At 38.0% G+C, this 26271-nt stretch overlaps 1 protein-coding gene across 1 annotated transcript in view; it reads right to left on the bottom strand.

Annotated features, from left to right (window-relative positions):
* The window catches only part of LOC124594821 (pyrethroid hydrolase Ces2a), a 184287-nt gene that overhangs the window by 74943 nt on the left and 83073 nt on the right, over window positions 1–26271 (bottom strand). The window contains exons 5-6 of the mRNA XM_047133265.1: window positions 16198–16388; window positions 3968–4172 (exon numbers count right to left, since the gene is read on the bottom strand). Coding sequence (XP_046989221.1) covers window positions 3968–4172; window positions 16198–16388 — 396 coding nt within the window. The remainder of the gene's footprint in view (window positions 1–3967; window positions 4173–16197; window positions 16389–26271) is intronic.

Raw genomic sequence — 26271 nt, 5'->3', positions numbered from 1 at the left:
TCTAGAAACTTCTGAAGGATAACATAATGGAAAAAGAATTTTGCAGAATAGAAGAGTGTATAGGTAAAGAATGAGGAATGCTATTATTACCTGGTCCATTTGTAGTGACCAGGACAAATATTTCACAAAATTAGCATCAAACAAAAAAATAAGAACAACAAATCTGTTTGAGCATGACAGGGGAAAACAGATGGCGCTAATGGTGGCCCGCTAGATGGGGCTACTATAGGTCAAATTGATAGAAATTGCATTTTTTTAAATAGGTATCACCACTTTTATTACATATTCATATAGTACATAAATAAATAGGAATGTTTGATTTGGAACATTTGTTTCGCATTTTGTTGGATGGCACTGTAATATTCTCACAAATGTAGCAATGCACCCAATAGAACTGTGTGCAATTCATTACTTAAATTAGGTATGATAATATGCTTGTCCAGTCATAATAATGACATGGAAGACATAAACTTGTTAAAATGGATGTTTAACAGTCACAGAAAAGGTAGATATGGCGTTTATTTATGACTATTGTGATCAAAATGCCCAACAAGCTTCTGCTGTGTATGTTGATCGTTATCCTGACAGACAGCAATTAAGTGTCCGGACCTTTCGTCAGATTGTCAATGTATTTAAAGGAACCAGAAGCATTCAGCCAAAGAAGAAGATGCAACCAAGAGCTGCAACAAATGGAGGCATCCAAATAAGTGTTTCAGCTGCAGTTGAGGCTAATCCGCACACCAGAAGCAGACAAATTGAGCGGGAATCAGGAATTTAAAAAATGTCAGCTTTGAGAATTCAACATCATCATACATTTCACCCTTACCTTATTTCTATGCACCAGGAATTGCATGGCATCGATTTTGAATTTTGTGTAAATTTTCGCCACTGGGCACAAAATAAATTACAAGATGATAACAGATTTTTTTCAAGAGTTCTGTTTAGTGATGAAGCGTCATTCACTAACAGAGGTAATGTAAACTGGCATAATATGCACTATTGGGCAACAGAAAATCCATGATGGCTGTGACAAGTGGGAACATCGGTGACCCTGGTGGGTTAATGTATGGTGTGGACTTATAGGAGGACATCTAATTGACCCTTATTTTATCAATGGCAATCTAAATGGAGCAATGTATGCCGATTTCTTAATTAATGTTTTATCGACTCTACTACAAGATGTTTCACTTCAATACAGAATGGCGACGCACTTTCAACATGACAGATGTCCAGCACATAGCACACGTGTAGTTGAAGCGGTATTAAACAGAATATTTAATGACAGGTGGATTGGTTGTAGAAGCACCATACCATGGCCTGCACATTCACCAGACCTTACATCTCTGGACTTCTTTCTTTGGGAAAAATTGAAAGATATTTGTTATCGTGATCTACTGACAATGCCTGAAAACATGCGTCAGTGCATTGTCAATGCATGTGTGACAATTACTGAAGGTGATTTACTTGCTGTTGAGAGGAATTTTGTTATGCGTGTTGCCAAATGCACTGAACTTGAAGGACATTATTCTGAGCATTTATGACATGAGGTTATTATGACTGCTCACACAGTAACAGCATGCATTCCCATAATTAATGATAATATTACAAAATTACATGTATCACATTGGAACAACAGGAAATAAAGTCCAAACATAACTACTTTTTGTGTTTGAATCTTAAAAAACCACATTGTTACCAACCGTTCATCTAAATGGGTGAGACATATTATTAGTGTTGGAATATTACAGCACCATCCATCACAAAGCGAAACAGACAATGGAAATTCCAGGATGGAATGTAACAATATTATGAGAAGGAAAGTTGCTACTCACCATATAGTGGAGATGCTGAGACACAGATATGCGCAACAAAAAGATGATTTTGAACAATGTGTAAATTTTTGGCACTGGACACAACATAAATTATGAGATGATAACAGATTTTTTAAGAGTTCTGTTTAGTGGTGCAGAGTCATTCAAAACAGAGATAACATAAACTGGCATAATATGCACTATAGGGCAATAGAAAATCCATGATGGCTGCGACAAGTGGAACATCATTTCACAATTAAAGCTTTCAGCCATTGGCCTTTGTCTATAATACACACACATGCACACACATACTCACTGTGTGGTTCCAGTTGCCTGAGACTGCAGTCATGTGTGTGAGTTGCATTTGCGTGAGTGCGTGTACATGTGTGTCTATTGTTGATGAAGGCCAATGGTCGAAAGCTTTAATTGTGGAAGTCTTTTTGTTGAGCCAATCTGCAACTTAGCATCTCCACTATATGGTGAATGGCAACTTCCTTTCTCATAATATTCTTACAAAGTGAAACAAATGTTCCAAATCGTACATTCATTTATGTACTATACGAACATGTAATAAAAATTTAAAAAATGCAGTTTCTATCAATTTGACCTATGGCAGCATCATCTAGTGGGCCATCCATATCACCATCTGTTTTCCTCCGTCATGCTTGAACGGATTTGTTCTTCTTATTTTTTTGTCTGATCCTAATTTCGTGAGATATTTTGCCCAGCCACAATCACTGGACCATCCTGTATACGTACTGTGATCAACTGAAAATATTACAGTATGGTGTATATTAATAACTTGGGGTATGTTGTTTTTTTATTGTAATATGTAGGCTTGATATTTTAAGACATTAGGTTAAACCGACCTGCCTTATATTACAACTACACACCCTGTAGACAAAGTAGTCAAATTGAACCAAATAAAAACCAGTCAGTCAATGTATGTCAATGAGCTTAGCTCCTAAATTTATTAATTTTCCCCACACTGATGTGGAAAATAACATGTTACAAGCATAACAGTTTTATTGTGATGTAACTTTTAATTAGCTAATTGGTAAATAGTGAAATAAAGAATTTATTAAAAAATAGGCTTTTTAAAGAAATCTACAGTGAATTTGAACCCATTCACAAAAAAATGTATATTCTGTACATGTTACCAGCAGATCAACACAACCACACAATGTAGTACTTCTTCCTCTGTGTACTGAAACAAGCAAAAGAGGTGTCACTTTACTAATTACCATGCCATGTAATAATTTGAGATACTGAAGTAAGTCTCAGAACAAAACAGTTAAGAATACATTCATGGGAAATTCAGAGACATATTGTGGCACAGGTTCATGAATCAGTGTGAAGAAGAATGGTTCAGAATGATTAACAAAAAACTGTGGTCAGTGAAGCAGACAGCCTGACTTCAGTGTTCCTCTGTATGATCACTGAGTTGAGAGACAGTAATTTTAATACATTTCAATGTAGGGCACTATGCTATGCTGTTCGTATTGTTCCCACACCAAGAGAAACCATCACTGTGCTCTTCTTATGATACAAATATTTCAGTATGTCACATCTTAACAGAATATGTTTTGTACAATATAATTACTATATAGCAGCTTTATCTATTGCTGAGACAAATGTGGTATGAGTTTCACAATTCTGTGCAATGTACCACTTACTATATAAAGTTGTGAGGTAAGTTTTATATATTCTCAGGTTGGCTGGTTGATACTAATTTTTCCAGGGATCAACCAAGCATTGTTCACTCTTTGATTAGTTTTGCTGCTATACTGTTACATTACCAATACTTGTATTTTAACAAAAGATTTTACAACATAAACTTTGTACCAGTTTTATGTGCTGTGTGCCTCCAGGCTATGTGGATGTATGGAAGTATGTAAGTGAGAATATCTCAGAGAGGATCAGATTTTATTTAGATATTTTACCTTTTATAATGTCAACTTAAATACTGCAAGTACATGTATATGAGGTATCTCAGTAAGATTACTAACAACATAGAGGTTGAGCATCAAATGCTGTCCCATTAGGCAAACTGATGCCTGAAGAGTGTTTGCAATACTAGCTGTATTTTAAGATCAGTTTCAGAATACATATTCCTTATTCAATGTAAAGCTATAAAAATGGCAAATGTTACATACCTAGTATAGCAGTTGATGTTTCATCTTTTGTGATTCCAGTCAGCAGTGGTATTTTTGGAAAATTTCCAGACTTGAGAATGTTAAGTGGTTCATCCTGAAGGAAACTGGGAATAAACCTGTTGTCATGTGCACCATCAACAACAGGAGCAGGCCCAAGTAATCCTTTTAAACCAGCAATAAGTCCCTTTGCTAAAAGTCTAGCATCCTAGGAAAAGTGAACATCAACAAGTTATAAATGCTGTGTATTTTATTGCAGTATCTGAAAACACTTTGCTGTTTACAGGAGAAACTCTCTCTCTCTCTCTCTCTAGGGGAATGATGGCATCTGCTGGTCAATTTTGGCCTCATCTCCAACAGCTGATGATAATTCACTGAATTTTCTGGTCATTGATTTCAGTCTGTTTTTATGTGGTATACAAGTATTGTTAACCTCTTCAGTCCCAAAGAAAATTTTTCTATTTTTTCAAATACTTTATTATAAGAGCATTGCATATGGGTATCATGAATGAGCATTGTAATGGTAATTTTTTGTTACTGTTCATCTGGGAAGAGATTTTCCTATGTCCAGCTGGATGGACAATGGGAAATTTTGATGATACATGGTCATCCAAGGAAAAAGACAAGTATAAGTTTTATATTATTTATTTATCATTAAGAAACATTACTTACAGAGTGTTACAAAATTATGACACAAGAAAAACAGTTTTGTCACAGATATTTCTGAAATTGTGGTAGTCAAAGAAACATTTTCTGTCACTAGTTATGCACAAATATTGCATTCTTAGCATATGAAATTGGTTTTAGCTTTGCAGACCTTGTTTTGGTATCTCATTCATTTATTTTTGTCTGTAATTGGGCAAAGAGGTAAATGTTTGCTCTCACTATTCCCAACATCTTTGTTTGGAATTTGATCTATTTTTGCACATTTTGTGGGAGCCATATCATAAAATTCAGATTCAGGGTCTGAAGAGTAAATGTCCTGCCTCACGGCAGTTGCAGCCAAACTCAGTGATTCACCAATTTAAATCTTGAAATCTAGTAAATCCATGATTGATTTCTTTCCAACACCCAGTGCCTGCTGATCCTTTTTGTACTGAGCCCACGAGTTCACAATTACCATGTCAATGAAATGGAAGTAGATTCTTACAGGCCACTTCTTTGTGTGTGTGGAGATTTGATAGTAGGAAATCATTCTGTCACCAAAATCCACACCTCCCATTGATTTGTTATAGTCACTGATACATTTGGTCTGAGGTACTTCAATGAACCCTTTCGCTTTTCTGTCCCATCTTTTCACTACATTAGTAGGAGAATCGCCAGAGAATGTAGATGCTACTGTTACAGAATGATTGTCGATCCATTTCAAAACAGAAATTTTTCCATCTTCTCTGACGGACTCGGTGAAGGAACCTCTCCCTCTCTTCATCAATTCCTTGTCTGCAGTGAGTTTTGATTGAGAGCAGATGGAATCAGCTGACTAAAATCGTTCCTACTGCATATATTTTTATTTCCATTAGTTATTGTAATAGTGTAATTTATATGAAATATCGGTCAAAATACACAACATGCTGACTGGGAACCCTACTCTCCACCAGGTTCTTCAGCACAGAACCCCCAGTCCAGAAGGCTAAATGCTTGCTCCTTGGTAAATGAAAAAGTCAAGTACCAGCCCACCAGAAGTTGTCTGCACAAAATTCTTCAGACCAACTGGATTCGGCTTGTTCTTGACATACTGCCTAAGAGATGTTTTGCCATGAAAAGGAATCATTTGTCCATCTCTCGAAAGGTGGCTAGAAACTGGCAGTGACAGACATTTTCTCCTAATACTGTCAAGGACTGGTTGCAGTTTCCATAGTTTATTTCTCTTGAGTTCATCTGGAACACTCAGATTATTTACAAAGTGCAAGTAGTTCCTCACTTTGAACACATGATTCCTTGGAATTGTAGTTACTGCAGGGACCCTCAGTCTACTGGGATAATACATTCTCAGTCTTGGTAGTTTCATACAACCTGTTATTATGTGTGCACCCATGAGTTTCTTAATTTCTGTAGCTGTTGCATTTAACAGAACCTGGTTATCCTGAAGTGCCTTTGTGTTTGTCTGCTCAGCAATGAGATGCCATGTAATTTCCAAAATACTGTTCAAAACATCTTAGTAGTTGGTGTCCATAGTTCCCTGTCATCCACTGACCACTCCTTCTCAGTACTATTGGCGGTTTGATCAATAATAGGTCCTTTTTTCCAAAACATTTGTCCCTTTTGATTTTCCAGCAGCCCCTTTTCTCTTTGCTTGGCTTTAGATTACTATCTTCCATTTCAGTCTGAAAGAAGAAATTATAAGTAAAAAACAGTTTTCAGGCAACTAATTGAAATGCAGTATGTTTTCCAATCTTCAGTACTTTTTGAGTAGGTATCTCAGAAGGAAACTGTTGTTATAAATGAAATTAATAATCGAAGATTTACCATGTCTTATGAACTGTAATTTTCGGCTTCAGGAACATACAAGTCTGTATTTGTAGTAATATCAAGGTCTCCCTCATCTGAGAAGTCCCCTACATCACTCAAATCACTGCACTCTTCTATTACTCATAGCAGTTCTCTTTTGATTTTAGCATCTGTGAGTCGTTCATTCATGCATGAAATAGGTGACAGGAAAAATAGTTGTGGATCTTTAAAGTTAATTGCTGTCTGGACTCCTCCAAGTTCATTATATGACATCTCTCCCATTACCTTCTCTGATGCGAGATTGAAAAGAACAGGTGATAGTCCATCACCCTGCCATAGCCCAGTTTTTATTTTGATGCTTCAGTCACCTTATTTCCAATTTTTACCTTTGCTGTAGTATACATCAGGCAGGCCTTCGTGAGGCTTACTAGTTTCTTGGCAAAACTGAACTCTTCCACATACCTCAGCATACTTTCCTGATAAATGCAATCATATGATTTTCTGAAGTCAACAAACAGCATGTGTAGTTCTTGGGCAAACTCTCACCTTTTTTCTGAAATCTGGCATAGGACACAGATTTGTTTGATAGTAGATCTCCTGTGATGAAATCTTCCTTGATATTCTCTTGTAATGTTGTCTGCCAGTGGTTGGATTCGATCTAGAAGACAGTTTGAGAAGATCTTATAACAAATATTGAGCAGAGCAATGCCATGGTAGTTTTCACATGCCATTCAGACATAGTTCTTGTGGATGGGACAGATAAGTGCATTCCTCCAGTCTTCTGGAATGTTTTCAGTGTCCCAAATGGTCTCTATTAATTTGTGTTCCTTGCGATAAGGTATTCACCACCTTCCTGGATTATTTCACCATGTATGCCATCTTCTCCTGGGCTTCTGTCCTTTTTATCTGCTTCCTCATCTCTTCTACAGTTGGCGGTAGGTATTCAGGTTCTGCTGTTTTTCATACTCATAGGCTTTTTATTTTGTTTTATTAATTTTTCTATTAATTTTGAGTCATCAGTCTTCTGATTGGATTGGTGTGGCCCGCCTTGAATTCCTCTCCCATACCAACCCCTTCATCTCAGAGTCACACTTGCAACCTACCTCCTCAATTATTTGCTGGATGTATTCCAATCTCTGTCATCCTCTACTGTTTTTATGCTCTACAGTTCCCTCTAGTGCCACAGAAGTTAGCCGCTGATGTCTTAACAGATGTCCTATCATCTTGTCCCTTCTTCTTGTCAGAGTTTTCCACATATTCATTTCCTCTCCAATTCTGCGCAAAACCTTCCCATTCCATATCTTATCTATTCATCTAATTTTCAACATTTGTCTGTAGCATCACATCTCAAATGCTTCAGTTTTCTTCTGCTACTGTTTTCCCACAGTCTATGTTTCATTACAATATAATGCTGTGCTCCAAACGCCCATTTTCAGAAATTTCTGCCTCAAATTAAGGCCTATGTTTGACACTAGTAGACTTCTCTTGGCCAGGAGTACCCTTTTAGCCAGTGCTAGTCTGCTTTTGATGCTCTCCTTGCTCTGTCCATTAGTGGTTGTTTTGCTGCCTAGGTAGCAGAATTCCTTAACTTCATCTACTTCATGACCATCAGTCCTGATGTTAAGTATCTTTCTATTCTCATTTCTTCTACTTTCATCTTTCTTTGATTTACTCTCAATCCATATTCTGCACTCATTAGACTGTTCACTCCATTCAGCAGATCATGTAATTGTGCTACACTTTCACTGAGGATAGCAATGTTATCAGCAAACTGTATCATCGATATCAATTCACCTTGAATTTTGATTCCACTCCTGAACCTTTCCTTTATTTCCATCATTGCTTCTTCAATTTATACGTTGAGCAGTATAGGCAAAAGACTATGTCCCTGTCTTACACCCTTTTTAATCTGAGCAGTTCTTTCTTGATCTTCCACTCGTATTGTAGCCTCCTGGCTGTTGTATGTGTTGTGTGTTACCCATGTTTCCCTATAGCTTACCCCTATTTTCCTCAGAATTTTGAACATCTTGCTCCATTTGACATTGTTGAATATTTTTTACAAGTTGACAAATCATATTGACTGTGTCTTGACTTTCCTTTAGCCTTGCTTTCATTATCAACCACAACATCAGAACTGCCTCTCTGGTGTCTTTCCCTTTCCTTAAGCCAAACTGATCATCTTCTAACACATCCTCAATTTTCTTTCCCATTCTTATGTATATTATTCTTATCTGCAACTCGGATGCATGAGCTGTTAAGCTGATTGTGCAATAACTCTCACACTTCTTGGATCTTTCTATCTTCAGAACTGTGTGGATGATGTTTTTCTGAAAGTCTCATGATGTATTGGCACTCTCATACATTCTACACACCATCATTGACAGTTGTTTTATTGCCAATTCCCCCAATGATTTTAGAAATTCCAATGGATCTTACACCCACTTAAGCTCTTTTAAATCCTGACTAATACTGGATTCTCTATTGACTTCCGTTTCTTCTTTTCTCATGTTATCAGCCAAGTCTTCCTCCTCATAGAGGCATTCAATGTATTCTTTCTACTACCTACCCACTCTCTCCTCTGCATATAGCAGCAGAGTTATCATTGCATTCTTAAAGTTATTACCTTGCTTTTAATTTCACTGAAAGTTGTTTTGAATTTCCTATACGCTGAGTCAGTCCTTCTAATAATCGTTTCTTTTTCAATTTCTTCCCATTTTTCATGCAGCCATTTAACTTCAGCTTCTCTGCACTTCCTATCCATTTCACTCCTAAGTGATTTGTGTCTCTGTGTTCTTGAATCTCTCTGAACAGTTTTGTAGTTCCTTCTTTTGTTGATCAGCTGAAGTATTTCTTCTCTTATCCATGGTTTGCTACCTGTTAATTTCCTTGAAAGTATATTTTTTTTCCAGCTTCTATGTTTGCCCTTTTTAGAGATGTTCATTCCTCTTCAACTGTACTGTCTACTGAGCTATTCCTTATTGCAGTATCTATAGCCTCAGAGAACTTCAAGCATATCTCTTCATTCCTTAGTACATCTGCATCCTACTTCTTTATGCTACGATTCTTTTTGACTAGTGCCTTAAACTTCAGCCTACTCTTCATCATAACTACATTGCGATCTGAGTCCATATCTACTCCTGGGTATGCCTTAGAATCCACTTTCTGTTTTCAGAATCTCTGTTTGACAACGATGCAGTCAACTGAAATCTTCCTGTATCTCCTGGCCTTATCCAAGTATACCTCCTCCTCTTGTGATTCTTGCTAAGAGTATTCACTATTACTAGCTGAAATTTGTTACAGAGCTCAATTAATCTTTCTCCTCTCTCATTCCTGGTACCAAGCCCATACTCGCCAGTAACCCTTTCTTCTACTCCTTCCCCTACAACACTTTCTAATCCCTCATGACTATTAGGTTTTTATCTCCCTATACATGCTGAATTACCCATTCATTATCCTCATATACCTTCTCTGTCTCTTCATCTCCTGCTAGCGATGTTGGCATGTATAACCGAACTATTGTTGTTGTTGTTGTTGTTGTTATTGTTGTTGGTTTGCTGTCAGTTCTGATGAGAACAACCCTATCACTGAACTATTCACAGTAACACACTCTCAGCCCTACCATCCTATTCATAATGAATTCTACTTACGTTACACTATTTTCTGCTGCTGTTGATATTACCCTGTACTCATCTGACTAAAAATCCTTGTCTTCTTTCCATTTCATTTCGCTCACCTCCATCATATCTAGATTGAGCCTTTGCATTTCCCTTTTTAGATTTTCTAGCTTCCCACCATGTTGCTGCTTCTGAAATTCCATGCTCTGACTTGTAGAATGTTATCCTTTCATTGGTTAGTCATTCTTTTTCTCATGGGTACCTCCCCCTTGACAGTCCCCTGCTGGAGATCTGAATAGGGAACTATTCTGGAATCTTTTGCCAATGGAGAGATCACCATGACACTTTTTCAATTAGTGGCCACATGTCCTGTGGATACACATTATGTGCCTTTAATGCAGTTTTTTTTTCCATTGCCTTCTGCATTCTCATGCCATTGATCATTGCTGATTCTTCTGCCTTTAGGGGCAAGAGAGTGCTCTGAACCTCTGCTTACTCCTGCACGCTCTTTGAGAAGGCTGTTGGCAGAATGAGGGTGACTTCTAATGCTGAATGTCTTTGGTCACCAATGCTGAGTCAAACCTGGTCCATGGGCATTTTGATTACTAAACAAAGATGCTACCACCTGATCACTATGCCTTTTTTTTTTTTTAAGTGCATAGTTTAACATCTCTGAACATTTAAATCAAGCTGCCAACCATTGTATCACTTTGAAATCTTATCAAGTTCTGACTGAATATTTACACAACTTTTTTTAGACTTTTATTTCATTGTAGATCACTGCACTCTTGTACAGAGGAAGGCATTACTGTTACTTAAGTAGGTATGTCATTAACTGTTTTTTGAATCCAGACATGTTTATAAGTTCTCTAATATAACAAGGCAGGTTATTCCATAGTCAAGTTCCTGCTACTGTAAAGGACTTTGAGAAGGTGACTGAGCGATGAAGTGGATCAGAGAGGATTTTATTATGATGGGAACACGTGTTTCTGTCATATTGTTCAGACATGAGCATTAAGGATGAGGAGAGATATGAGGGACAGTATACTTTTATAAGACAGTAAATGAGACAGAGTTATGGAAATCTCTGCATTTGTCTGCATGCAGCCAGGACAGTTGTGCATAAACTGGTCAAATGTGGTCAAAAAGACAAATGTCACAGATATATCAGATGTAAGCATTCATGACCAGTTCCAGACGTCGCGAATTTTCCTGAGAGAGAGCTTGTAGGACAATATCACTGTAGTCAATGATTGGGAGTATAAGCGTTTGTACTAATTTCTTTTTCAGATCGAAAGGGAAAAGTTTTTTATATTTTTGTAGGACATGAAGGGATGCTGATGCTTTTTTGTACGATGCAGTTACATGCTCTGTCCAATTTAGATTTTCATCTATTATTACTCCCAAACTCTTTGCTGAGGTAGAGAATTTGATATTTATTCCATTGAGGATTAGAGATGATACGGATTCCCGATGTTTTGGACTAATGAGCTTATAGTGACCAAGCTCATTAGCACCACTTGGGTTTTAGATGGGTTGAGTTTTAGTCCTATGTTCTGTGCCCATTTTGATAGTACATCGAGGTCAGTATTGAAATTTTCAATAGCTTTCTTAAGACTGATTGGTTTTGCACTTAGATACAACTGAATGCCATCAGCATACATGTGATATTTGCAGTAGTACAGAGAGAAGAGTATAGGACCTAATATTGAGCCCTGGGGAACACCTGAAACTATTTGCCACCATTGTGATTTTATATTCCCGGACAGGATGCGTTGCTGATGAGACGTCAAGTATGAGCAAAACCATTGCACTGCACTTGGTGAGAAATCTAGACCACCAAGTTTGGCAAGTAAGATGTTGAAGTTGACAGTATCAAATGCTTTGCTTATCAAATGCTTTGCAGAAATCTAAGAAGCAAATGATAGTCGCTTCTTGTCTATCCATGGTACGTTTCAGGTCATCTGTCACCTTTATCAATGGGGATGTTGTGCTTCGATGTTTACGGAAACCTGATTGTTATTTATCTGGTAGGTTGTTATCAGTTAGGTAGTTGATGAACTGGTCATGGACTACATATTCTAAGGCTTTTGATAGTGCAGGAAGAATGCAGATGGGGTGGTAGTCAATTTCATTTTTAGGCAGTAGCTTAATCCGAGTTTCCAGGCCTCGGGAAAACACTTATGTTTAAGGAATCATTGAAAATGTCTGTTATAGAGGTCAGCAGTGGATCAATAATAAGTTTTATCATCTGGATAGTTATCCCATCATGCTCAGTAGATGCTGATCTAATCCACATGATGACTTGCTTGATTGTATTGCAAGTGACGTGTTGTAGATGGAATTTTTCTTTGCTACAGTTGTTCATCCCCATGAAGTAATCAATGATTCTCTCTGTTTCCTTTTTTCTTTTTCCGGTTCAATTGTAGTTGTAGATAATGTGGAGAATCAGTTCAGTTCTTCAGCTGGGTCCATGGGATTTTCTGCAACTTTTATTTTGCCTAATCCGATACTAAGGAGATTTTTCCACAGGACAGCTGGTCTACATCTATTGTCAGTTAATATAGGGGCATGCGTGAGCTTAGGTTTCTCACTGTTTGACTGACTACGTTGCATTTCTGCTTGTATACAGTATGATTTTGAGGTTAGGGTGTATCTTGTATGCTTGATGTGCAGCATCTTTGAGATTCATGAGCTGTTTTAGTTCATCAGTCAGCCAAGTTGCAGGTTTCCTTTTTACTTTTCTGGTCTTTATTGGAGCATATTTGTCATATAATTGAGTAATTTGTTAGTGAAATCCTGAAGTTTTTCATTTATGTCCATGGGGGAATTGAGGTCACTCCCCAGACTATTTCTTGTGCCTCAGGCAAATTTATGCGTCTGAAGTCTTGGTACCTAGACAGTTTTTGTTTCTTTCTAGGACATTCTAGTGAATACATCATGAAAATAATGTCATGGGCAGACATGCCAAGTGCAGGTATTTGAGAGGTGCAGATTATTCTATTTGGAGATTTCGTTGTGAATGTATCTATGAAAGTGTGACTGGTAGTCATGTGGTGAGTAGGTGCCAGCTGAAGTAGTGTCATATTTGAGGAAGAAAGCATCCTATTAAATTTCCAACTGGAAGGACTATTGTGCAGGAAATTAATTAGATAGTTTTCAGAGAAGGTATTTATTAATGCTTCACAATATGTCTCATCACACCCACCACTAATAAAAATATAATTATGCCAACTGATTGTTGGATGATTACAGTCTCCTCTAATGATTACAGTATCATTAGGGAACTTATGTACAAGCAATCTGATGTTTACTCTAAAGTTTTCAGTTACATCAGGAGGAGAATCTTGTGATAAATAAAAGGGCCCAGCTATTTTTTTGCTCACTCTTGATACTGAGTCTTGCCCAAACAATCTCACCTACAGCTTCAACTTCTGTCTCAAGATTTAAGTTTCTTGTCTATTGCAACAAATACATCAGCTCCATTTCCTGTTTTGCTATCCTTTCAGTATACACCGAAATTTTCTCCAAACATCTCACTACTGTTAACTTCAGATTTTAACCAGCTTTTTATGCCTAATTTTATGTGAGGTTCAGTGTTTTTAGGCACATTTCAAACTGTGGTACTTTTTTCTGAATGCTTTGACAGTTAACCATGAGGATTTTGATACTCTCATCTGTCAGAGGCATTTTTTTCGATCTTACAATGATACATCTGGTTTTCGACAGCTAACATTATCTTGATTGGATGGAGAGTCACTGCATCTAAAACACCCTTGTGTGCAGCTCACACACAGTCTGCTATTTGGGTAGCTGCCTCTGATGTGAAGTGCACATCTGACTTATTTAGGGGGGCCCTACAACTCTCAACCCTATGGCACACGTCTAGGAAGTCACAGCCTGGCTCGTCACAGAAGCTTCAAAGTCTCTGGTTCAAGCCTTCCGCTCGACTAAGAACCAGTGGGCCATGACATGTTCTGGGAACAATGCCGCAGATTGTGAACTTCTTTGAAAATCTGTGAGAAGGCCTTTATTCTCAATCCTCTTCCCAGCCCTTGCTGCCATTTCCCCAAAGGGTAGCATTATTCACCATATGTTTGAGCTGCTGATAGTTAATAGACCTCTACCCTTTAGTGTCTACCTCTTCTTGACAAGGTGCAAAGCAGGTTTCCCCAAAACATGGGAAGTGAGTCCCACTGGCTCAGTTTCAGTTTCAGTGAAAGACATCACCCCGAATTTGTTTGTTAGAGGGATCATTTGTAATTATTTATGAAAGCCTTTACTGTTTATTTTGCTCTAACTCCTTTGTTAAACTCTCTTGATCACAGATTTCATAGGATTACTAAAAGATCTCAAAGAGGGTACACTAACCCATTCCATCATCAGCAACATTCGAGCATTAACACATGAGTTATCAAGACATCTAATAACCATACTCAGTCCATCACAGGAAAATGTCAGTACAGTATGAAGATTTGGTGTATTTGATCCAGCAGCTTCAAAACCACAAATTATGCCATCAAGGCTTCATGGGCTACTATGCAATGGTTTTTCTCTTTACTGGAGTTCCACTAGGAGATGCACAAGACAAGTCCTCATCAGAGAAAAGTTTGTGTCATTGCTAACAAATACCTTTCAGTTCACATTCATGTCAATCTCTTTGGTGTAATGGTAATTCCTTTGAGAAGATACATGGAGTGGCATTACAAATAACTGCCTGCATCCCCAATAGTCATTATAATATAATGATATGGTAATTTTATTAACACTTTTCCCAAAGAGTCTTAATAGCACATGACATTATCAAGTCCTACACTTGGCTTAAAATATACTAGTTATCTGATAGTCCTCAATGTACTGTCCCATTTCCATGACTACTTCCATTTTCCTTCAACCAAGAAGTTGGTGGGCTCACTCATACTTCCTTTTTGATGCTAGTCTCTTGATTATTTTTTCTCACCTGCCAGCTTGAATATCACTATCTGTAAATACTATCTACCAATTAGACCTTTTTGGTTTTCTTAAACTTTTCCCTCCTACTCTCAGGCTACTTCTGAATTTATTGTGTTTTGTGCATGCTTTTGTCCACAATCTACAACAAAATGAAGCTGTTGGATATTTCTAGACTGACTGAAACTATTTGATTTATAGTACCCCCTAAATACTCTTTCTGATTTGGATGACTTGAATGCAAGCCAATCATCTGACCTAGTTGACTTACTGCTATACACTGCAGTTCACAATTGTGACAAACCTTTCTGCACACCTGAGAATCCAGCCTTAAGTTTCAAGATTTGCTGTTGCTCTTCCATTAATATTTAACATAGTGGCAATGATGGTATTATAAAAAAATTACTGAAATCATTTTACATGCTATTTTTAACCCAACCAAGAATGAAAATGACAATGACATTCTTTATACTGATATCAGTTCTTGACAAATCTACAGCACTTTCCACTCTTTTCTATTTTGACTGTGACATTTTTTTCAATTATTCAGTTAAAGACATTTGTTAAGTGGAAGATAAAAGTTTTCTAAATTGCTTATTTTTGACAGTGATACTGCAGTAGGCTGGAGTGTTAGGGTGATCCACCACTATGATTTGGTTACTAAGCTATAATTGAACAACTAAAAGGTTCTGACAACTAAATTTTGAAGACACTACACACAAAGTACATGCTGCTTCGCTACCATGGGACAACCATCACTAACCTGCTACATACAATGAGTATCTGTGACACTATAATACAACCGAGCAAACAATTGCAACAACTTCCACTGCCCAGAGTCACCAAACTATGCACTGTGCTTCACTTATAGTGGCTGCTAATAGGCTAGCCACCTTGGCATGCAAGCCAAGCCTGGACCTGCCCTAGTGTTGTTGACTAAGAATCATCCTTTACAAAGAAGATTAGTTTTTCTTGCATTATGAATTAAAGTACACTGTGAAGCTGCACATTTATAAAATCAGCCAGCATTTTTGCCCATCTGAACAATAACAAACAACGTCTGTTATGACAAATTAGATTACTGTCAGCATGTAGAGGAGTGTTTAAGAATCCTCTTTTCGTGTTTCTCACAATTTGGAAACGTAGAAAATGTGAAATTTACATGATTTAGAAAGCTTAGATCTATCTATAAGTGTAGATATACAAGTTTCACAGCAGTACCTGAAGGTTTGAATCAGCCTTTATAAGTGATTCCACAGGAAGTTCTTGTAAACATCGTACCATTGCAAGCATGGGGGATACCGGGCAGCCATTTTTTGTAGCTAAATCTCTAGCTGTTCCCAGAGGATCATTATCAACTGCAAAAGCTGACAATGCTGTCCCACTTAGAGCTATGATACCACCCAGAAATCCTGCAAACAAAATCAAAAGATGTGTAAGTAAGAGGAAATACAAGAATTTATTTTCTCATAGTTTTTTATTCTCAGTACTAATTTCAGAACTTTCATGAGAGTCATTCTGAATGTTCTGGGAAAGTAATGCAAATTTCTACTTTACTGGAAAGTTACTTTCATGTCTCTTCTAATCATATACATAACTATTTAGTATGGAGACAAAATAATTTGTCCTAACTCACAAGGATACCATAGCCACTTTCTTTTACTTTTGGGAAAATAAAATAACCTCAAGGGAATTGATAAGGTTCCAGGGTGAATACTGAAGTCTCTTTTACTCTAACCTCTCAGATGGATCATCACAATGGAAAAAGTCTCCACTGTGGACTATTTTTGGTTACTTATTTTGATTCCCTACAAAAATTAGGAAAACTACTCCAACATGCTAATCTGTGGTTAGTCATGCCTTCTCCATATCCAAATGTGGCTGATATCCAATCTTTCTTCAATTTCAGTAACAAATAGGATAAGTACAGATTCATATGCATGGCTGCCACTTCCTCTATGCCTCAAGTTTTTGCCACAATATTTTTTCAGCCTTTAAGACACTGAGTATTGGGTCATAACATAATATAAATGGATAGAGACAGAATCTACTCACCAAGCAGCTGCAGGGGAACATGCACACACAAAAGAGTTAAACTTTTACAAACTTTCGGCTCCTTCTTCTGGCAGAAGAGTTGAAGCGGAAGGAAGAGGGGAGAAGGAAAAGGACTGGAGAGGTTTAGGGAAAGGGATACAGTTCAGAAACATCACCCAGAACCCTGAGTCAAGGGAGACTTACTAGACGGGATGAGAAGGAAAGACTGATTGTTGAGGACTGCACCAAGTAAGATCTGAAAACCTGAGAATTAAAGGTGGAAAACAGGGTAATGTTCAAGACAGAAATTACTACTAAAACATTGTGCACATGTTAATGAGAGTGAAAAGCTATGTGCATTTTATGTAACAGAGGTGGGAGTGGGAACAGTGAAAAATAGACAGGTCAGAAAATGAAAGATGTCATAAACTAAAATGCAGTGAAGAAGGGAGCAATTACTGTGAAGAAATGCTGAGACAGAAGGAATTAACATAAATTAATGCCAGTTGGGTGGCGAGAACCAAGAACATGTTGTAATGCTAGTTTCCACTTGCGGAGTTATGAGAAACTGGCATCTGCGGGAAGAAACCAAATGGTGTGTGTGGCGAAACAGTCACTGAGGTCATGACTGTCATGTTGTACAGCATGCTCTGCAACAGGATATTGTATGCTGCCTGTATACACCCTCTGCCATGCCCATTCATCCTGACTGATAACTGAGTGGCAGTCAAGCCAATGTAAAAGGCTGAATAGCATTTGCATATGCTGGAATTTGTGCTGTTAATTGTGTGATGACTAACTCCAAACACCAAGGTTTCTATTTTAGGCTGACTATCTTCTTCCTCCCCCCCCCCCCCCCCCCCCATGAACCAAGGACCTTGCCGTTGGTGGGGAGGCTTACGTGCCTCATCGATACAAATAGCCGTACCGTAGGTGCAACCACAACGGAGGGGTACCTGTTGAGAGGCCTGACAAACGTGTGGTTCCTGAAGAGGGGCAGTAGCCTTTTCAGTAGTTGCAGGGGCAACAGTCTGGATGATTGACTGACCTGGCCTTGTAACACTAACCAAAACGGCCTTTCTGTGCTGGTACTGCAAACGGCTGAAAACAAGGGGAAACTACAGCCGGAATTTTTCCCAAGGGCATACAGCTTTACTGTATGGTTAAATTATGATGTCGTCCTCTTGGGTAAAATATTCCGGAGGTAAAATAGTCCCCCATTTGGATCTCTGGCCGGGGACTACTCAAGAGGACGTCGTTATCAGGAGAAAGAAAACTGGCGTTCTACGGATCGGATTGTGGACTGTCAGATCCCTTAATCGGACAGGTAGGTTAGAAAATTTAAAAAGGGGAATGGATAGGTTCAAGTTAGATATAGTGGGAATTAGTGAAGTTCGGTGGGAGGAGGAACAAGACTTCTTCTCAGGTGAATACAGGGTTATAAATACAAAATCAAATAGGGCTAATGCAGGAGTAGGTATAATAATGAATAAAAAATAGGAGTGCAGGTAATCTACTACAAACAGCATAGTGAATGCATTATTGTGGTCAAGATAGATATGAATTCCACGCCTTCCACAGTAGTACAAGTTTATATGCCAAGAAGCTCTGCAGATGACGAAGAGATTGATGAAGTGTATGATGAGATAAAAGAAATTATTCAGATAGGAAAGGAAGATGAAAATTTAATAGTCATGGGTGACTGGAATTTAATAGTATGAAAAGGAAGAGAAGGAAACGTAGTAGGTGAATATGGAATGGGGGCAAGAAATGAAAGAGGAAGCCACCTGGTAGAATTTTGCACAGAGCATAACTTAATCATAGCTAACACTAGGTTCAAGAACCATAAAAGAAGGTTGTATACATGGAAGAGGCCTGGAGATACACAATGGTTTCAGATAGATTATATAATGGTAAGACAGAGATTTAGGAAGCAGGTTTTAAATTGTAAGACATTTCCAGGGACAATGTGGACTCTGACCACAATCTATTGGTTATGAACTGTAGATTAAAACTGAAGAAGGAACTGCAAAAAGATGGGAATTTAAGGAGATGGGATCTGGTTAAACTGACAGAACCAGAGTTTGTAGAGAGTTTCAGGGAGAGCATTAGGGAACAATTGACAAGAATGGGGGAAAGAAATAGAGTAGAAGAAGAATGAGTAGCTTTGAGAGACAAAACAGTGAAGGTAGCAGAGGATCAGGGAGGTAAAAAGACGAGGGCTAATAGAAATCCTTGGGTAACATAAGATATATTGAAATTAATTGATGAAAGGAGAAAATACAAAAATGCAGTAAATGAAGCAGGCAAAAAGGAATACAAACGTCTCAAAAATGAGATCGACAGGAAGTGTAAAACGGCTAAGCAGGGATGGCTAGAGGACAAATGTAACGATGTAAAGGCATATCTCACTATAGGTAAGATAGATACTGCCTACAGGAAAATTAAAGAGACTTTTGGAGAAAAGAGAACTACATGTATGAATAACAAGAGCTCAGATGGAAACCCAGTTCTAAGCAAAGAAGGGAAAGCAGAAAGGCGGAAGGAGTATATAGAGGGTCTATACAGGGGCAATGTTCTTGGCAACAATATTATGGAAATGGAAGAGGATGTAGATGAAGATGAAATGGGAGATATGATACTGCATGAAGAATTTGACAGAGCACAGAAAGACCTAAGCCAAAACAAGGCCCAGGGAGTAGACAACATTCAATTAGAACTACTGATAGCTTTGGGAGAGCCAGCCCTGACAAAACTCTGCCGTCTAGTGAGAAAGATATATGAGACAGGCAAAATGCCCTCAGTCTTCAAGAAGAATATAATAATTCCAATCGCAAAGAAAGCAAGTGTTGACAGATGTGAAAATTACCAAACTATCAGTTTAATAAGCCACAGCTGCAAAATACTAACACGAATTCTTTACAGACGAATGGAAAAACTGGTAGAAGCTGACCTTAGGAGAGATCAGTTTGGATTCTGTAAAAATGTTGGAACACGTGAGGCAATACTGACCCTACAACTTATCTTAGAAAATAGATTAAAGAAAGGCAAACCTACATTTCTACCATTTGTAGACTTAGAGAAAGCTTTTGACAATGTTGACTGGAATACTCTCTTTCAAATTCTGAAGGTGGCAGGGGTAAAATACAGGGAGCAAAAGGCTATTCTCAATTTCTACAGTAACCAGATAGCAGTTATAAGAGTCGAGGGGCATGAAAGGGAAGCAGTGGTTGCGAAGGGAGTGAGACAAGGTTGTAGCCTATCCCTGATGTTATTAAATCTGTATATTGAGCAAGCAGTAAAGGAAACAAAAGAAAAATTTGGAGTAGAATTAAAATCAATGGAGAAGAAATAAAAACTTTGAGGTTTGCCAATGTCATTGTAATTCTGTCACAGACAGCAAAGGACCTGGAAAAGCAGCTGAACAGAATGGACAGTGTCTTGAAAGGGGGATATAAGATGAACATCAACAAAAGCAAAATGAGGATGATCGAATGTAGTCGATTTAAATCAGGTGATGATGCAGGAATTAGATTAGGAAATGAGACGCCTAAAATAGTAAATGAGTTTTGCTATTTGGGGAGTAAAATAACTGATGATGGTTGAAGTAGAGAGGATATAAAATGTAGACTGGCAATGGCAAGGAAAGCGTTTGTGAAGCAGAGAAATTTGTTAACATTGAGTATAGATTTAAGTGTCAGGAAGTCTTTTCTGAAAGTATTTGTATGGAGTGTAGCCGTGTATGGAAGTGAAATGTGGACGATAAATAGTTTAGACAAGAAGAGAACAGAGGCTTTCAAAATGTGGTGCTTCAGAAGAATGCTGAAGATTAGATGGGTAGATCACATAACTAATGAGGAGGTATTGAATAGAATCAGGAAGAAGAGAAATTTGTGGCACGCCTAGACTGAAAGAAGGGATTGGTTGGAAGAACATGTTCTGAGGCATCTAGGGATCACCAATTTAGTATTGGAGGGCAGTGTGGAGGGTAAAAATCGTAGAGGAAGACCAAGAGATGAATACACTAAGAAGATTGAGAAGGATGTAGGTTGCAGTAAGTACTGGGAGATGAAGAAGCTTGCACAGGACAGAGTAGCATGTAGAGTTGCATCAAACCAGTCTTTGGACTGAAGATCACAACAGCAACAACATATTCTTCCTACAGAAGAGTTACTGATAGAATCTCAAAAGTATACTGAATATTCAAAACAATTTGTTTCATATCCAAGTCTGAAAACTAGTGAAAACCACGCCCAAAGGAAGAAAATTTTTCTTTCAAGCTGAAATTTCCACTCAGACCCACTTTGAAGCAATAAAAAAGTATCACCTATAAATGTTTCCTTTGAACTCCATGAAAACCAACTGAAACAAAACAGAGACCATTAAAACACTACAAATAGTCACTTATTGTTGATAATTTTTGCAATAAGACAGGCTGAATGCTGTTACTTTATGTCTTTTCTGTAAATACAACAAGAGACCAGAAATCAGTCATTCTAAAAAGCATTATGAATTTTAGTTGTGTAACAAAGGACAAAGTGGTCTGATGAACATGAAAGAATATAAATCAATAATAATTTTAAGAAATACAAATGACATCAATATACAACTGTCAGCATTGTTTCACATATTTTGTTCTGTAAATGCCATAATGAAGAAAAGTCTTGAGGGATATGTTATGAGCCAAACTACATATTAACTGGAAGAAAACTATATTAGTGGAAATGCAGTAACTATTAAAAAAACAAATGCTCTTCCAAATAGCAGACTACTAATCTACTGTTTTATCTACTACTTCACATTAATCATTTCTGTAACTCTACTCATTTCAAATACCACTATCAACTTTCTATATGCTGGACATATTGAAACCCGTGTATTCAGAATTTACATTCCCAAGTTCACTCATTCCTATAAATGGTAGAAAAGAGTGGCTAATAATACACAATCTATGTTAATCTGAATGGCTAGGGATTCTCAATTTCCAGCCAGGTATCTAATGGCAACCCATGAAAGACTGTTGTGTCAGAATATAGCACTTCTTTTGGAACCCCAGAGAGGGTCTATAATTTTTTTTTTATTTCTAGTATTACGTTTATGAATTTTGCAGATAGTTCCCTATTTCACTTAGAGATAGTCCCAAATTTCACTTAGATTATTAATCACAAATACCGTTAACTTAAATTATTAACTATAAATATCATAAGGGAGAAAATATATTGACACAGTGTGCCTGAAGAGACTTCTGCAAAATGTTTATAAACTTTATGTAATATTCTTACAGAAGACCTCCTTAAAATAAATACTTTTATGATAGCTGTATTGCCCCAGTGGGTGGTACCACAGGAGCAAGTCAAAGTATGTGAAATACACCAGCAATCCTGTCTGCTGGTCAATACAATGAGATATATTTCTATGTATGGTGCAGACAGAACTGAGCCTTCGGGGTAACTTCTCCATGTGCTGATGCCTAAGAGTTTACACACAGAATTCCATTTAGTATGTGCCCAATGATTTATCCTTCTGGTACTTGTAAGATATTTTTATGGATCTGGAATTGCATGAATATGAATTTTTCAAATATTAAGAGCTATGCTGTCTGCTGAAAATCAGTTGTCAGCTTGTTCCACTATACTCCTGGTTCTGCCTCATTTAGATGTGTTTGAGCCCTTTATAAAAAATACTTGTGCAATCAGCAAACATAACTGTATTTGAAAAGTCCTGAAATATCTTTCATACACTATTTCTGTAGGCTAAGTACAAGAGTGGGCCAAGTAGAGAACCTTGCAGGACAAAATATTTAAATTTTTTGCAGTCCAAATTTACCTTTCTTCCTGAGGTATCATTTGTTAATGTGACCCTCCCTTTTCTGTTGCTGTGGTATGATTCCATACATAGAATGGGGATGCCTTTAATCCCATAATGTTTTAGTTTATGTAGTAAAATTTTATAATCCACACAACTGAAGATCTTTGGAAGATTCCAGAAAATGCCAATACAGTAATTTTTCTTGTTTGCTTCTTCCAGTACTATGTTTATGAGATAATAATTTGCTTTCTTTGTAAATATTCCCTGACTGAAGTCAACCTGCACAGTCTTTAAAAAGTTATTGTAAGAAAAGGGATTCAATGTTTTATTATAATCTAACTTTTCAGAAGTGATATATACATGACACTGTCATTCAGCACCCATGGTCTAGGGGTAATGTCTTTGACTACTAATCAAAATGTCCTTGGTCCCGGGTTCAAATCTCCCACTGCCTAGTTCTTGAATAAAAATAATCAGCAATGGCAGTCGAAGACTTCCAGCACAAGAAGTCATCCTCATTTTGCCAATGGCCCTGTCAAAGATGGTGGAGGAGTGAACAGAGGTTCAGGGCACTCTCTTGGCCTTGGGGTGGGAAACTGCCCCTAAAAGATGGAAGAATCAGCAGTGATCAATAGCATGAGGATGCAGAAGGCAATGGAAACCAATGCCTTAAAGTTACATAATGTGTATCCACAGGACATGTGGCCCATAATTAAAAAAGCATCATCATGATCTCTCCATTAGCAAAAAATTTTGGAATAGTTCCCCATTCGGATTTCCAGAAGGGGCTGTCAAGGGGAAGCTGACCATGAGAATAAGACTGAATAACCAACAAACAAATAATGTTCTATGAGTTGGGGTGAGGAATGTCAGAAGCATGAACATAATAGGCTGACCTTAGGAAAGATAAAGGCACCACAGAGGTAGTTCTTACCCTGTTGTTGATAACAGAAGTAAGGCTGAAGAAAAATCAATACATATTCATAGGATTTATCGACCTGGAAAAAGCATTTTCATATGGTGCAAAATGTTTGAAATTCTGAGAAAACTAGGGTAAACAGAGGGGAAAGATGGGTAATATATAATGTGTACAAGAATCAGGATGGAACATTGAGGGTGAGTGACCAAGAATGAAGGGCTGAGATTAAAAAAGGGTGTAAGACAGGGATGTAGTCTTTTGCCCATACTGTTCCATCTATAAACTGAAGAAGCAATGATGCAAAAAAGATTCAGGAGTGGAATCAAAATTCAAGGTGAATGGATATCAATTACACAATTCACTGATGACATTGCTATCCTCAGTGAAATTGTAACACAATTACATGATCTGCTGAATGGAGTGAACAATCTAATGAGTACAGAATATGGATCAAGAGTAAATCAAAGAAAGACTAAAGTAATTAGAAGTAGCAGAAATGAGAACAGTAAACTTAACATCAGGATTGCTTGTCACAAAGTAGATGAAGTTAAAAATTCTACTATGTAGGCAACAAAATGGCCAATGACGGATGGAGCAAGGAGGACATCAAAAGAAGACTAGCACTGGCAAAAAGGGTATTCCTGGCCAAGAGGAGTCTACTGTATCAAACATACACCTTAATTTGAGGAAGAAATTTCTGAGAATGGATGTTCAGACCACAGCAATGTATAACAATGAAACATGCACTGTGGGAAAACTGGAACAGAAGAGAATCAAAGCATTTGAGATGTGGTGCTGCAGACAAATGCTGAAAATTAGGTGGACTGATAAGGTAAGGAATGAGGAGGTTCTGCACAGAATTGGAAAGGAAAGGAATATGTGGAAAACACTGACAAAAAGAAGGGACAGAAAGATATGATGTCTGTTAAGATATCAGGGAATAACTTCTGTAGAGTGTAAAAACTGTAGAAGAAGACAGAGATTGGAATACATCCTGCAAATAATTGAGGACATATGTTGCAAGTGCTACACTTACATGAAGATATTTGCACAGGAGAGGAATTCGTAGTGGGCCACATCAAACAAGTCAGAAGGCTGATGATAAAAAAAAATGGCTTTATCAAATCAGTCCAGGTTTCAGTACTTTGCTTCTTTTGTGTCAATGCTATGATAGCAATAAGATCTAATGATTTTTGTGATTTCTTTAACAGTTGGTTTGGCCAAACTAGTGTCTGCTAACGGAGTAAGAAATACCTATGTAAGTATATATAATTAATCTACTTTTGATGGCCCAATTTTAGTTCCTTGTTTTGATTTGGTGTTAGGAAAAATTCATTGAATTTGGTGGTCAGTGATTTGAATCTAAAAAATCTGTATGACAACCACTGCCATAAAGGGGATTAATATCAATTTTAACAAAAGAATTTTGAGCCTGGATTCTTTTGTTATGTGAGAATGTTTGAAACCTCGGCAGGAAATCAGGAAGGGCACCAATAAGAATTCATAGAAGTAACTTGGAAATTATTGCATGTGGTGACTGCACTGTTGATTTTATTTTGGATAGTAGTAATAGAGGGCATCAAGAGTTACTGATGACCAATTCTGGCTTGTTCTCCACAGTAACTTTTCTAACTAGGAGCACAAGGAAACACGTGGCTATAAAAGAAATATGATTTATTGGGTCACAGAGTGACAAAAACAAGAATGCACTCTAGGTAGATTCACAAAGTGATAACTATGATACAGTGAAGTTAGTTACATGTCTAAAGACTTTAACAACTGAGAACCCAGAAGCCCATGCATGTTCTTATAAAGATGCTGTCCCCATCATGTGCCACAGGTGCACTTCTGCGTGAGCATGGTAGACAAGGTGATGATGGTCGATGGCTGGCCTGCCCCCTGGTGGCCATCTTGAGTGTTGTGAGCATGCCATTTGAATTTTGGCATTCTCTACACTTCTTGTAGTGGTCCAACTTATGTCCACTCTGGGCAGCAGGTGTAGTGACCAGTGGCATACTAGTCCATGCTGCTTGAGTGAAGAAACATCCATGGCACCTGTGGCAGTGCCAGTGGCAGCAGCCAATGGTGCAATAAGTTTCTGATCTGCCTGGACTGGCACGTATGGGTGAAAGTGATGGAATAAAGGCAACACCACTGTTCGTAGACCCTGGGGTGACCAGTGGCTGAGACCAGCAACGGGGGGCAGAAGTCATCACTACACTGGGGTCTACGACAATAGGCATCAGCTTGGGCAGCAATGACAAAGGACTGAAGAGAAGAGGTTCTAGTGATAAAGACTTGGCTTCCATCCCTGTTCAGTGCAGGTGGAGGTGTCAGCACCTACCACAAGAAGCAAACCTGTCATTGGTACTGATGAAGCCCTACCTAGCAGGATAGGTGGGCACAACCTGACCAGCCTGACCTTTGGTGTGGCCAGGGCCAACAAAGAACAAGGTGTTGTGCCCACAACCTGAGGAGGGGGCCTAGGCCCTTCCAGGAAGGCACCTGGTTCTGGTTGCATGCCATTAGTCATA

This window comes from Schistocerca americana, chromosome 2 (assembly GCF_021461395.2).
Source record: "Schistocerca americana isolate TAMUIC-IGC-003095 chromosome 2, iqSchAmer2.1, whole genome shotgun sequence".
In the NCBI taxonomy this organism is placed as follows: domain Eukaryota; kingdom Metazoa; phylum Arthropoda; class Insecta; order Orthoptera; family Acrididae; genus Schistocerca; species Schistocerca americana.
Note: the sequence above shows the minus strand (reverse complement) of the source record. Positions and strands in the feature narration are given on the sequence as shown.